The following is a 14,791-nucleotide window of genomic DNA, read 5'->3' as shown; positions in this document are numbered from 1 at the left end:
AAGCCATTTAAAGTGAGCTACAAGCACAAATAAAAAATCTACCGAAAAAAAATTCAATATTATTGGAAGTTGAACACGAATAAAAACAAGTGTACGGTGCACGCATTTCACTGAGCGGGACGGCAACACACTTAAAAAAACACCAACTATTTTTTAAAACCAATAAGAACCTAGTACAGGCTGAAATAAAAAATTTAGTTTTGGGACCGTAAAAAAATACGCCGGAAACGGCCCTCTTATTTACACAAAAACAACGCCAAAATCACCACTTTTCACGCATCACACGCGCTCAAATAACTTAAAAAACAACGAAATATTTTTACAAACCATAAAATCTTAGCTACAAGCCGAAATAAAAAAAAAAAAATATTGGAACCGGAGGGGGCTGAGGAGCCTTATCCAAGATGGCGGTGGGGGGCCAGTGGAGGGGACGACCAACCCTTCTCACTCATTTAAACCCTCGCCAAACTTAAACTAAGTAATGGCAGGTATATCTAACGAGCGGATATTAAAGCTTGGTCATGTGGCTCCGCTTTGCGACAGTATTGGTTTAAAACACTCACAGATAAGATAGATAATGGCTGATAAATAGAGATGACCCAGATTGTTTACATTTTCATTAAGTTAAATTTTACGGTTTTTTAGCAACGAGACGAGGCTGACACAGGGATATATTGTGCTGGAGGTTTGGTGAGATGCGTTAAAATGAGTTAAAACCGTGGATTGTTCAGTTATTCATTAAAAAGTTACGTTAAGTTACCTAAATTTATTCTAACACTTCCTGACCTTACCTTCCCAGTGGTGGTGATGGTGGTGGTGGTGGTGGTGATCTATCTTCCTGCCTCCTCGTCACTATGGCTGGCTGTCTAACACCTTCTCACAGCCAAACTTTTCTTTATTTTGCTAGTTTTCACCCACTGCTGCCTTCGGGTGTCCACTGCTAGAGCCCACGCCTTCCTCATTACCAACTAAAGAAGGTTTAACTCATGGGTAAGTCTTGGCAGCCACTGTGTAGGCGTGGTTACACACAAAAAAAAAAAAAAAAAAAAAAAAAAAAAATTGTCAGGCTGGGAGTTGAAACAGACGCACGCTAACACCACCCATAGACGCGACACACTAACTGGTTAATTTGTCAGGCAGCAGACTCAGCGTTGCCAGATTGTTTTGGCCATATTATCGTACTACACCTGTTGAAATTATTGTACTTCTGGTAAAATTATCGTACATATTTAATTATTCCAAATATTATGCAAAACTTCCACTTTCCAAATACAGCAGAATTTAGGTTATATATATATATATATATATATATATATATATAGAGAGAGAGAGAGAGAGAGAGAGAGAGAGAGAGAGAGAGAGAGAGAGAGAGAGAGAGAGAGAGAGAGAGAGAGAGATGTGCGTGTGTGTGTGTCTATGGTTCTACTGACAGATTAAGATTTTTACATTATTAGAAGAAAAACACTCTTGATAACGGCTTATTATCTCTTTGACCTTTGAAAATAGCAGTTGTGATGAGAGAGACGCTTCAGGATACGGTCCGAGTTTACCAAAGTACAGCGGAGTGCAGCAGGGAAACGCAGGTGCGCCGCGTAGCCTGCCTTTCCCCGGAATTTATTGCGTGTTTTGTGATGGCGAGGTTAGGTAGGGGTGAAGGTTGTTAGTGAGTTCCGAGAACTCGCTAGTCTAACAATATATTTTGTCTTACGTATATACAATATCGACACACAAAACAAAAACACTATATTGTATATATTAGAAATATTAAAAAAAAAAACGAGAAATATTTATTACAATCATTTCTTCAATCAATGTTCCAATGTTCACATTACGTATATACCTTCAAGAGAGAGAGAGAGAGAGAGAGAGAGAGAGAGAGAGAGAGAGAGAGAGAGAGATTAGAAGCAGCGGATCATTAATCTATCAAGAGTACAAACACAAAGCTCAGTGCAGGGAGACAGGCAAAACGCGGCAACACAGATTAACGTACTATTTCTGTTTGCATTTCCACAATTGATTGGATTACCTTTTCTTTAACTTATCTTTGGGCGGTAATTTCTGTTTCGAAGCGTTGTCATTTCTTTCCTTTTCGTAATATTCATAGAAAAATATTTTGTATACGTGATTTGTCTAATTTACCTTGTCAGTAAAAACTCTCTCTCTCTCTCTGCACCGTCACAGGCGTCTACTAACTACGCAGTCACGAGTGAATGAGAGTCAGGGTACAAGAGTGGGGAAGGCACGGGGTGAGGGAGGAAACGAATACGTCACTTAGGACGTGGTGAGATGTGAGGTAGGCTTTAGAAGAGGGGCGGTAGAAGGGTAGGGAAGATTAAATGGGGGAACAAAAGGAAGTACGTAAAGTGAAAGGGAACGTGATGAGAACGGAAGGGAGAGAGGGACAGAAGCCAGAGGGGCGAACAGAGGAAATGAATAAGGATGAGAGGAAAGAGAAGACGAGAAGCTGGAAGGAGTAACGCAGACCAGAGAGAGAGGAAAGGGAAGCGGTAGAAGGGCACAGGGGGGTGGTGGAGAAGACAGGGAGGAGAGAGGAATGCAAAATAAGTCAGTGGTGGACTTTACAGGGAACGTAGAGGTGGGGATGTGTTCGTGAGAAAGAAGAAAGATGAACAAATAAGAATAGGGAGTAAGAGAGGGAATTGAGGGATTAGATAAAGGAAAGATGAAACACAGGAGGAGCAAGAAGAGATATCACAGAGGAGAAGGAGGAGGAATGAACACAAGGAAGTAGAACAAATAAGGGAATGATTGAATTAGATAAAGGAAAATAGTACAACTACGGAATAAGGTAATGGAAAACTGAGCCACTGAAGAAGAAACACAGGTCGGGGAAAGTATATAAAGAAACGGGAAAAGAGAATGACCACAGGAGGAGATAAGGTATAAGAAGAAACAAGATAAGAGGATGAGTATATATGGGATCATTAAAACGAATTATTATTGTATGTCTGAACGAGGCAAAGCACTGTAGCCTTGGTCTCGCCGCGCGCCTGCCGACTCATCGACGCCCTGGTCTTCCTGTAGAAGTTCATGCTGGTCGTCTTTCACTCGCCAGAATACAGTGGGCATGGTCAGCATTCCCTTGTTGGGCCTGCGTGGGGAGAGAGAGAGAGAAGGGGTGCTGTTAGAGGGTCTCCTGCTTCACGTGGCTTATTGTTACTTTAGTCCTACATGGCCGCTGATGTCTGGCACTTCTGACTCCTTCCACTCACTAAGCCATTATCTACACAGGAACAAGAAATACAAGCGTCCGCCGCACTGCCACACATCGTAGTGTCACCTGCAGCATAACCCACATTGAATCTTCATCGCATGGAGACTTCAAAGACCACAATGGCCAACTTGTCGGCGCCGTTTTGGACTACATTTAAAAGACTATAGTGGAAGTTCTTATGGCTTTCCAGGATGTTTTTTTTTTATGATTCTATTGATAGTTTGGTAATATATTCTGCACAATTAATGGAAATAAACACCCATGAGAATCTGATTAAGGGTCGATGCACACTATAGGGACAGTCACGCTCAAGTCACGGTCCAGTCACATATTATCATATGCATTTAAGTGTGAATGCTTCCACTGAAATGCATGTGATAATATGTGGCTGAACGTTGAGCGTGACCGTCCCTATAGTGTGTATCAGCCTTAACTAGCTGCGAACAAGCACAGAAAACTTACTTAACAACCTTGACGACAATGAAGATGCAGCAGCCCACCAGCAGCCCCATGCAGAAGCCGATGCCTGCTCCCGCCCACTTCCAGGAAGACGCGATGGCAGGGGATGCGAGGGCGTCGGGGGCCACTGAGCTCTTCACCTCGGCCTCCCCGCTCGTCGTTCGCCATTGGATCATCGACGACGCCTTAGGAGAGGACCGGCCGTGCTCCGTGGTGGTGGCGGCGGTGGTGGTGGTGGTGGTGGGGCCGCGTGACCGTGGCGTGCCTGGGATGGTGTCCGTGGTGCCGCGAGACTGTGGCGTGCCCGAGGTGTCCTTGCTTTTCGTCTCATTGAAGTGTCTGTTAAGGAACACAACGGACTGCTTGGAGTAGTTAGCCTGAGTGAGGTAACCCCGCCAGTGCACTTTCTTGCCCCCCACAGTCACGTTCTGGAAGGATATGCCGCCGTTGGCCTCCGCCGTGATGCTCTCCTCTTCAGTCTCCAGGATGTTGACGTTGACCAGGAGCAGCAGGCCGTCCAGCACCTTGATGCCGCCCCTCTGCAGCTTCTCGATGGTGACGTCTTGCATGCGCGTGGACCCGTTCACCGTCATGCCCGCCGTATGGATCTCCTTGAAGGTTGTATTCACTATGATCGCCTCCGCCGCCAGGAACATGCCGCCCGCCACCAGCGTCTCTACCTTCGAGTTGGACATCATGAGGCGACTGTCCGCGCGAAGACTCCTCACCTCCCCGAGTCTCGAGCTGTTAAAGACCCCCGTGTAGCCCGCCCAGTGCACGCCCACCACCCGCTCCACTGTCGTCTCCTCCAAATCCACGTCCCTCAGTCTCCGGTCCGGCGCCAGCAGCTCCACCGTACACGCTTTGAGGGTCACGTCGTGTACGCCCGAGGTCACGTTGGTGAGGTGCACTCCCAAAGCCTCCAGCCACGTGCCGCACTCACGCTCGTTCCTTGTGGTGCTTGCCGTCTTTACGTTCATCAAGATTACCTGAAATATGCCCGTGCACGACCTCAGACCCACGCTCACTCCTGTTACTGTGTGTGTGTGTGTGTGTGTGTGTGTGTGTGTCTATTTGAGATCTCGATATTTTTGTAAAACTTACTACAATATTGTTCACGAGTCAAGTAGACGTGATCACACACACACACACACACACACACACTACATTAACAATAATAGTGCCGATTAACTCAGGCTCCTCTGTATTTAGTATTATTTTCTCACGTTATTTAAAATCAATAATATTTTTTTAATGTTTTTTGTTACTACTACTACTACTACTACTACTACTACTACTACTACTATTTCCGCTTACCTTTTCTACGCAGGAGGGAAAGAGCATCACTGAAGAGGCCCCTTTGATGATTACTCTGTTACTCACTTGACTGTTGGCAAAATCCACCGTGACCTCCTCCTGCAACGAGTCACTCATTTCACTCACTCATGCACCCACTAACTCAGCTCCTTCCCTTGCACAACGATATTTATTCACAAGTTTGAGATGGATACTGGAAACATGTTATCAGTTAATTCATATAGTCCGTTCTGATTTACTAAGATTCGTGTTTGTCGGTCGTAAGAAACGGGGAGCAAGGAAGGAAAAACATGAAAACGAAAGAACTGAAATATGAAAGGAGGGATATGAGAAAAGAATAATCAGAGGAGAGAAATAAAAGAGAAGGGAGTATAAGAGTGAGAACCCAATGAAATATAGTGAGGAACAAAGAGAATACCGCATTAATTTGGTTTGGTAAAAGAAAAGGAAGGAGAAAGAAGGGAACAGAATACCCAGACAGAGAGAAGGGACACACCAGGGAGTGCCGCTTCAAAGACAACACTCCCGACCAACAGCTCATGTCAAGCCAACGCCCTCTGTATTACCCTGGGAGCGGAAGAGAAGTCACATATCTGCAGGTAGTAGGGGATGGTGCGGCAGTAGGCGGAGATGTGGGAGTCGCTGACGGTGAATGGGCTCTGCTTGTTAACGGAGACGGGCGGGGATCGAACGTAGATCAAAGGCGTGGACAGACCAGCCAGTAAGTCGCCTTGTAACTCCACCTGTGTGTGTGTATGGGGAGAGGGAGAGTTATTCAGTACGTTCTAGACAATCACTGCGATCACACGAACACACACACACACACACACACACACACACACTTGAATTAATCCTGTAAAAATGCAGATAGTAAACGCACATACAAAAAATGAATTAATAAAATGAAAAATACCCTTGACTCAATCCTGTAAAAATGCAGATAGTACACACACACACACACACACACACACACACACACACACACACCTGGCTTCGGGACGCGACGGAGAAGATGTACACGGGACTCTGCAGTATCCTGATGTTTCTACACGTGGCTGTGGCTCCCTCCTCCAGGTAGATCGCCTCCTCTGCCACGCTCACGGCCACCATGTTGCTAAGCTCCACGTGGCTGCCGTTCTTCACCACGATGCTGTGCCGCTCCATCCAGCCCAGCATCCAGGCGTCCAGCTTAGAGGTCTTGCCGGGATGGTCTATAATGAAGGAATTCTCGCCCATGTGGTGCTGTGGTGGAGAGTGGCGGGGAGTGTGACAGGGAAGGTTAGGTTTGGTTTGGTTGGTACTTACAGTAATTTATAGGTCTCTCTCTCTCTCTCTCTCTCTCTCTCTCTCTCTCTCTCTCTCTCTCTCTCTCTCTCTCTCTCTCTTCAAAAAAAGTAGCCCTCACCACGATATGAGAAAAGTTAATGACGGAGGAGATGAGCGGCGCTTTCAGAGTGATGGAGATGCTGACTAGGAAAACCGCTTTGGACCAGACAGCACCGCTCCCCGCCACCTCCACCTCATCAATCTCCTGCACGGAAGACTTGGTGAGGGTGAAGCTGTCCAGACTGCCCCCGTGGATTCGTTTGACAGTGGAGGATACCGCGTTGAAGTTATTGATATTTTTCGCCCACACCACATTTAGGGACGAGTTCTTGGCGGAGACCGTGACGTTGCAACCCTCCTCGTTCTCCCTAGGCAAGGCGGTGAGGTGAGGGAGGGTGGCGTGCACGTTCTCCAGTCGTAGGTCCGTCTGGCATCCCGTGGAGGTGACCAGGAGGGAGCTGACGTTGCTGATGTGTACTTGTTTGAAGTCGTGTATGTCCTCGCCAACAATCTCGATCAACACGTCCTGGGGAAAGAAGGTTCAGTCGTCGTAGTGGTAATAGTCATAGTAGTAGTAGTAGTAGTAGTAGTAGTAGTGTAGTCGGTGATGTTGTTAATTTCTTCTCTTTTAGACTAATACCTCAGTTGCGATTTTATTTTTATCTTTCATTTTTTCCTTTGTTTCCCATGGTCAGCGACCCTCTTACATAAAAAGATAGTAGTAATAGGAAGAGGAGCTGTAAGATCATAAGCCATACAGGAAACACTGTAAAATCTCTTCGTTCCCTTCACATAGTTGATGGTCTTACAACTATGCAAACACTGGAACCCCAAGGCACCAGGAACCACTCACCTCCTCCAAACCGGCATGATCGCAGGACACAGTAGTTTCATTAAAAGAGCACTTCCGGCCCAGATCCTTAATCGTCGACTTGGATGCGTTCTTCTCGCCTCCTAAATCATCATCAAGGAATTGGAAGAAGGAAGAGTTCTCGTTAGTGGGGATACTGAAAACCGTCACATTTTCCAATTTTATCCTTTCCCTGTCAAGGATGACGAAGCAGGGGGCGTTGGCGGCTCTGATGGTGACGTTGGAGAGAGAAAGGGATGCCGTAGGACTTGCCAGAGTGATAGCCATCGCTTCCAGGTAGGATATGGTGACGTTAGCGAAGGATACCGTCCCGCTTTTGATGGTGAGGGCCTGTTTGAAAGAGAGAGAGAGAGAGAGAGAGAGAGAGAGAGAGAGAGAGAGAGAGAGAGAGAGAGAGAGAGAGAGAGAGAGAGTAAATGCAATAGGTAAATACAAAAGATAAATGCAAGTAAGAAAATACAGGTATGTAAACACATAAGTTAAATACAAGCGGATATACCCACTCACCTTGGAGGACATGTGGTTGATGGTGCTGTTAATGACGGACATCTCCTTGGCGTTGAACACAATACCGCCACTCGCCACTGCACCAAAGCGCCCTCCGACCACATACCAGCTGTCCCGCGCCTCCACGCCCGCCAACCGCTTGATGGTGGTGTTAAGCACGGTGGACCTGTAGCCTCCCCAGTCAAGCTGCTCGATCTCGTTAATGGTGGAGTTGATGGCCATGAAGTCCCTCTGATTGATGAGTTTGATGGTGTCCACCTCGGAGTCCTGCAGGGTGAGGTCCTTCACGCCGTGCTCCACTCGCCCCACCTTGGAACTGTAGATGCGGAGCCAAGTACGGCATTCGAAGCGCCTCTGCGTGACGTGAGAACATAAGAACATAAAGGAAACAGCAAGAAGCCACCAGGCCTACTCGTGACGGTTCCTGTATAAAACATCGATACATATACGCACATATACTTACCTATCATCCCTATTCATAAACTGACTTCATCTCCTTTTAAAGCTTCCTAATGACTCGGCGCAGCAAAGAAAAAGATAAATAAGGGTATGGCAGTTAGTGATGCTGGTAGTTCCCGGATGAAATGGTTTAGTGCAGGTTGAGAATGCAAATTTGAAAGACGCCACAGATAGCAAATGTAACAAACCGAGGAAATAAAACCTCGCAGTGGCTACAGTTACATTTTTGTTTAGTAAGATGACGAAGAGAGACAAAATGTGCATAGCGTCAGGAATGGGTTGAAAGGGTGTGTGAAAGGTTGGTGGTGGTGGAGATGCGTTTGTGTTGCCAAAAAAAAAAAAAAAAAGGAGATAAGACAACGAGGGGAGGGTGCTGATAAGGGGGATAAAATGATATGGTCAGTGAAGGAAGTTTGTGAAATCGAGAGTGCTGGTATCACGGTGGTGGTGAATGTCAGTGCATTACTTGTGGGTGAAGATAAACCAGTGGGAGGAGGGTGTGGGTACTGTGTCGTTAGCTTGTTAGTGTTGTAGGAGGGACAAACAACAATGGTGTATCTTGGTGGTGTTGTAGTAGGAGAAATGAGTATCGTTGTTTTGTTGGCGTTAGCTGAAGAAGAGAGGATGTTGATAAAATACTTGGCACTGGCTGAAGAACGAAGGATGTTGATGAATATAATGAAAATTTCCTTTTACCAGTAGTTATCCATTTTAAGTGTCTTGGTGGTGTTATAGTAAGAGTGAAATAGGTTTTTGGTGACGTTAGCTAAGAAAGGATGTTAGTAATATAGTGATTTTTTTCTTTCAACAGTATTTCTCCATAAAAAAAAAAATAAATAAATCCCTACATCTTTCTTCATATTTTTTTTTTACTTTTTTTATCAGTAGTTTCCTATGAAAAGTACAAAATCACTTTCAGTTAGTCTTTCCTTCATAGCAATTTTCTAGATAGTTCCTCCTCTTCCTCCTCCTTCTCCTCCTCCTCCTCCTGTCCCACTGTCCTTTCTCTTTCCCCTCTTCCTATCTTGTTGTCCTTCATTTTCCTGTTCTTCATATCTAACCTTTTTCTCTTCCTTGTATCCCGTTGTCTCTTCCTTTTCTTTCTCTGGTTCCCTATCCCTTCCTATCCTCCTCCTCCTCCTCCTCCTCCTCCTCCTCCTGGCCCCCTATAACCTCACCTCGGAGGGAAACGTGTGAATCATCCCGGTGTGATAAATCTGGATCCAGGACACGCAGGTCGGGTAGAGGTTCACCACACTGGCATTATGGATCTCCAGTTCCAGCTGCCCCGAAGTGAACGAGAGCCCCTCCGGCACTACCACCACCTGAGGGAAGAATACGAAGAGAGGGATGTATATAGTCTGGCTTAGAGTGACTTTGATGTGTGATGCAAGGAAAGGAACGATGAGGATTTTGAAATTGGTGAGAAGAAGAGGATGACAAGATGAAATAGAGGGAGGATGAGAAGAAGAAGGAGGATGAGAGGAGGAAGAAGATAAGTGCTAGCAATAAGAATGAGAAGAAAAGAAGAAAGATAATATACTAAAAGGAAAACAACAAATAAAAGGAAAGAAGAAGATAAGTGCTAGCTAGAGGAGGAGGATATATAAAAAAGAAAACGTAAGAAAAGAAAAGAAGGAAAAGAGGATGAAGAAAAAGAGAATAAGTGCCAGCAATAAGAATGGGAAGAAAATAAAAAGAAAGAGGAGGATATATAAAAAAGAAAACGACAAAAAAAAGAGAGAGGAAGAAGAAGAAGAAGAAGGAAAAGAAGAAGAAGAAGAAAAAGAGTTAAGAGATAGTAAAAATTATAAGAAAAGAAAAGAAAGAGGAAGAGATACATTAAGAAGAAAACGATGAAAAAGAAAAGATGACGACAAAGAAAAAAATGAAAAGAAGAAAGAAAAACAACAAAGCCCGTGAAGAAAATAAAGAAAGGGAAAGAAGAACTAAAAAGAAGAAAGAAGAGTGAGGAGGAACATAAGAACAGGAAACGAAGGAAGAAAGAAGTTAGTAGTGATATTGCTTGCAACTACGCACACACACACACACACACACACACACAAATAAAGAAGGAATATTTTCTCCCAAACGAAGCACGAAGGTAGACAAAGACATGAGGCACAATTATTAAGAATTATTACGAAACACTCCATAAAACAAGGAAAAATAAAAAGAATAATAAGTATATAATTAAAAGCTAAGGGACTTTATTATTTCCTTTATTTTTATTATAGTTGTAGTTCAGACATTGCCACGAGAAATGCTTAGTAATGTTAGATAAGATATATTTAATCTAAAAGTAGTAATAATAATAGTAATAACAACATTTCATCATTCATGCATCAATCTAACCTAACCTAACCTAACCTAACTTAATCTAACTTAACCTAACCTAACTTAACCTAACCTAACACAACGCAACATAACACGACATTATCTACTCAGCGTGCAGGAAGACACATATTTATCACTTCTGTTGTTATATGACTTATCACATATCCTGTTTTGTTTTGTGTTCTTTTCGTCTCTTGCTCAGCCATCTCATTTTAATTTCTTATTTTATTCACATCGTGTCAAATTGTTTCATCACTTAATATATACACTTCTAATCCTCCACTTAAATATTCTGTTTCATATCCGTCTCTTTTGTAACCCTTCCTCCTTTTGCTCACTGCCTTCATTAACACCCAGTGCTTCATCATCACTTTCATTGTTCACCCCTCTTATTTCCCTTTGTTTTCCTTCTAATCGTTATGTTTCTTATTTCATTTCTTCTTTCCTGAGCTTTCCTTTCAACGTTCATTCATTACTGCCGTCCATTGCTCGCATCACCATTGTCATGTAGATTCAACATTTGTCTTCATGTTCTTGCTAGCAGCTCAGTTTATTTTCGTCTTCCCTTTTTGGGCATTTCTCTTCGTTGCCCATTCCCATTTATTTACTTTTTTTTATTTTTCTATTTCGTAGATGTATTTCGCTTTCTCTTTTCCCTTCTCTCTTCTCCATTATTCACTGCCCTTTCCTCTTTTTTGTTTTTTTTCCCCTCCATTGTTCATTAACATTCTATCTAAAGCTTCATCAGCTTTGTTACGTATATTTAACATGTGTTTTCATGTTCATGGTCATCGTTTTCTGATTTTCGTCTCCTTTTGTAACTTTTATTTATTTTATTTTATTTTTTTTTTCTATTCCCTTCCGTAAGTCCCTATTTCATAGTTCAAGTTCCCTTTTCCTCATTTTCATATTAAAAGGTGTGCTTTCATTTTCATTCCTCTTTATGTAACCTTTCCTCCCACAGTTCACTCATTTCATCAAGATTTGAATTTTTAGACGCTTCGCTATCGCACAACAACTGTGTATCTTTCAAAGGCTGCAGAGAAGATTAGTCAAATATTCATGGATGGTTTCCTCACTGACGATGCAGAATTCTTGCTAGACTAGAATCATGAAAACACCCTTGAATACTCTAATAACTCCTAACAGAGCCTGTTAAAAGTTATAAATTCCTGATATAAGGCACCGAGCAAGAATAGGGCTCTGAGACTTCAAAGTTTTATCACTGATAGCATTAGAGGACGAGACAAGCCGGCGGCAACCTGAGCTATGCAGCTACGCGATCTACACCTTCAGAATCCACCTTCATCTCACATATACCCGTCAGTTTACGACCCAGTTAGTAACTTTGTTATTTGGCACTAGAATCACTGGAAAGTTGTGTTTTTTTATGTTTGTCTTCATGTGTAATTGACCTTGTTGCTGTGGTGGTCGTGGTGGTCGTGGTGGGGTGATGGTGATGGTGATGGTGCTGGTGGTGGTGGTGGTGGTTGTGGTGGTGGTGGTGGTGCAAGCCGTCAATCCCCCTTCAAGTGATAATCAAGATAAGATAGGTAAGGATTTCTCCCTTGAATAGCTCAGAGGATATAAATGTTTTAATTTCCATTGACAATGCGAAATCCTTATTAAATCATCACTGGAATCATGCAAACACTCGTGAAAACTCCAACACCTTGCACTAGAGCGTGTTGAAGGTTACTAAACCGTTTAATTAAGAATCGGGCCTGTGTTGAGCAAAGATGAGTAATTTCTACATAGTACTTGTTGACTTTGGGTAAAGGAGCACGATGGCTATATTGGATAAGGAAGAAATATATGTAGATGATACTGGTGAACTAAACAGAGGGAACGTGAACTATCTAACCCTCGCAACACCTACACTGAGCAGGAAATGAACCAGTGTAGAGAGTAGGTGAAAGTCTGACGATAAATATATGGGGAACACTTTTTATATGATATCTTAATCTGGTAAACGAGGCTGTATTTATCAAGAAGCACAGTAGCATTGTATTTTCCATTGTTATTTGCAAGCTCTTCCTTCACATACATCATCCTCATTCAGCTCCGCACAACATTACCAATTACATAAAGGTTGTTTGTTATGTGCCCTCCGTCAGTGGGTCCAGACGCGAGGGATGCCTGGGGAATGAGTCCTACTTCTCTTCCTCCTCCTTCTGCCTCGCTGTCTCTTCCCTTGCTCCTGTTCCTGTCTACCTTTTCTTCTCCTCCTTGCTGTCCTTTCTATATATTCCTTCTTTTCCTCCTCACTGTTCTTTCTCTTTCTCCTTCTCCTCCTTCTTGCTGTTATTTTTTCTCCTCATTCTCCTCCTCTTTGCTGTCTTTTCTCCTTCTTCTTGCTGTTCTTCCTCCTTCTCCTCCTCCTCCTGTCTAACTTTTCTACCCCAATCTCTCTGTCATTTCTGTTTCCTCTCTGTCTTGTTGGCCCTCCTCTTCTTGCCCTTCCTATTATGTAACCTTTTCTCCTCCTTGTATCCGCCGTCCCTTCCTTTTATTCCTCTGGTTCCCTATCCCTTCCTTTCTTCTTTTTTTTTCCTCCTCCTCCTCCTCCTAATCCTAATCCTCCTCCTTCTCCTCCTCCTCCTGGTCGACTAAGGAGACGTCTTGGTGAGTGTTCAGAATGCTTTGAGATATGACTGCACTGAGCAAGCCATGATGACGCAACAGTGCACTCGGCAGCGAGTCACAAACAGGTCCTCCATGATAAGTATGTAATTTCTTTGATTCTTTTTTTTTTTTTTTTCTTATCATTATTCCAGAACGTCAAGTTAATATCATGGCTGAGTCTGTGAAACCGAGTCCCGAGGATTAAGTCAATTTTCAAGGTTCAAATCTGATACTTTTTTTTTTTCATTGTAAATATCTGACAGTTGATGTTGCCAGTCGGTGTTACCCATGTCCTGTTTATCGCGTGATGTTAAGTGACGCACTCTTATGTTATGCAATGACAATTTTGCATCGTTTCTAAGAATATTCATGTTTTTTTTTTTTTTAACCGACTTTTTTCTGTGTTAAAAGAAATAAAGTCAAACGAAGTGTGAATCGATAGAAAGGAAGAAAGGGAAGTTGAACACCAGAGGAATGTGCTTGGAGTGTTGATGAATCTGGATCCAACACCGCAGGTCACTCCACTTGTCACCACGGCGGTGCCCTGTGACCCAGGCTTGCAGGCGCCGAGATACAGCAATCAATCGTCACTTGTCTTATCAGTAGTCAGCATTAAAAATTTTAGATCGATAAATAACAGAATATCAGATTTGACTGGAGAAGTTAATGGAAAGTTTTCTGTTTAGTATTCATTAAATCGTTAAGTGTTGAGCAAATCCTAAGTCAGCATCCTAAGTCAACAGTCAAGTCATGCGGTGAAACACGAGTATCTAGTGACTATTGCCAGATGCACTTACGGCGGCTTCATTCCGTATCTCTACCCAACTGACGTATTATGAAGCTCTGCCCTGGACCGAACTTCACACACGAGTAACAACGTAACACAGGTGACAGCTAACAACACGTGTCCTGCCGTACTCTCTGAACCCTTCACTGCCGCGCCTCACCTTCACCCTGAGCCAGCAGAGGGAATGCCACGTATGCTCGGCTCCATGCAGTCACCGTGCATAGTTCTGGTGGACCGACGTCTATTTGATTCCAGATCAGGACACCATCTGCTCCTCCCACACCAGCCCCTAATGGTGAGAACAGGGCAGCGCATCCAGGCATGGCCTCGCCGCCTCCAGATGCACTTACCTGCGTGGTGGTATTGTAGACACAGACGGGACCCAGCGCTCTGTCCCAGTCGCAGTACTTGCTCTGGCTTTGCACCGTCAGTGGATCGTCAGCAGTGGCATTTCTGGTCATCTCAGGGGAGATGGTGGGATCAACCGTCACAGCTGTCACAGTCCACGACGCCGCCACCACCAGTGCCAGGCTGACGGCGTGCCACCTCTGCATGGTCACCATCCTGCAGGGCAAACACGAGGAGTGTCAGGGCGGCACGGAACACTGAGGATCGCCGTGGAGTGGCTCTCACTGGCTCTCTAAGGCCTCGGCGTGTCTGGGGCCTGACACATTCTACAGACTGACGAGAACCGTGCTGCGTCAGATCTTGTGGACTGAGGCCAACAGATAGCAACTACCTTATCACCCACAGGCCTGCTATATCAGGAGACAACTGACAGTGTTCCTCCCACCCACCCACCCACACACACACACACACACATATGCATAATTAGACACACAAATTGTTCACACAAACCGACAAACCG

The 14,791-nt window shown here is 44.1% G+C and overlaps 1 protein-coding gene across 4 annotated transcripts in view; it reads right to left on the bottom strand.

Moving 5' to 3' along the window:
- Positions 1-14,791, bottom strand: part of LOC135089662 (uncharacterized) — a 45,678-nt gene that overhangs the window by 10,245 nt on the left and 20,642 nt on the right. The window contains exons 1-11 of one of the 4 annotated variants that reach the window (XR_010261575.1): positions 14,274-14,652; positions 9,353-9,499; positions 7,716-8,069; positions 7,191-7,538; positions 6,417-6,863; positions 5,999-6,253; positions 5,578-5,754; positions 5,012-5,110; positions 3,698-4,683; positions 2,205-3,112; positions 1,679-1,920 (exon numbers count right to left, since the gene is read on the bottom strand). Coding sequence is in view for 2 of the 4 variants with exons in the window: in XM_063985556.1 (XP_063841626.1) it covers positions 2,959-3,112; positions 3,698-4,683; positions 5,012-5,110; positions 5,578-5,754; positions 5,999-6,253; positions 6,417-6,863; positions 7,191-7,538; positions 7,716-8,069; positions 9,353-9,499; positions 14,274-14,486 (3,180 nt within the window). In the remaining 2 variants the exon portion in view is untranslated. Of the gene's footprint in view, positions 1-791; positions 3,113-3,697; positions 4,684-5,011; positions 5,111-5,577; positions 5,755-5,998; positions 6,254-6,416; positions 6,864-7,190; positions 7,539-7,715; positions 8,070-9,352; positions 9,500-14,273; positions 14,653-14,791 lie in introns of those variants that run through there. The other 3 variants (XR_010261574.1, XM_063985556.1, XM_063985557.1) reach the window with 3 other exon arrangements.

The sequence above is a fragment of the Scylla paramamosain genome, chromosome 33 (genome assembly GCF_035594125.1).
Source record: "Scylla paramamosain isolate STU-SP2022 chromosome 33, ASM3559412v1, whole genome shotgun sequence".
Lineage (NCBI taxonomy): Eukaryota > Metazoa > Arthropoda > Malacostraca > Decapoda > Portunidae > Scylla > Scylla paramamosain.
The sequence above is the reverse complement of the archived record's forward strand: the minus strand, read 5'-3'. Positions and strand labels throughout refer to the sequence as shown.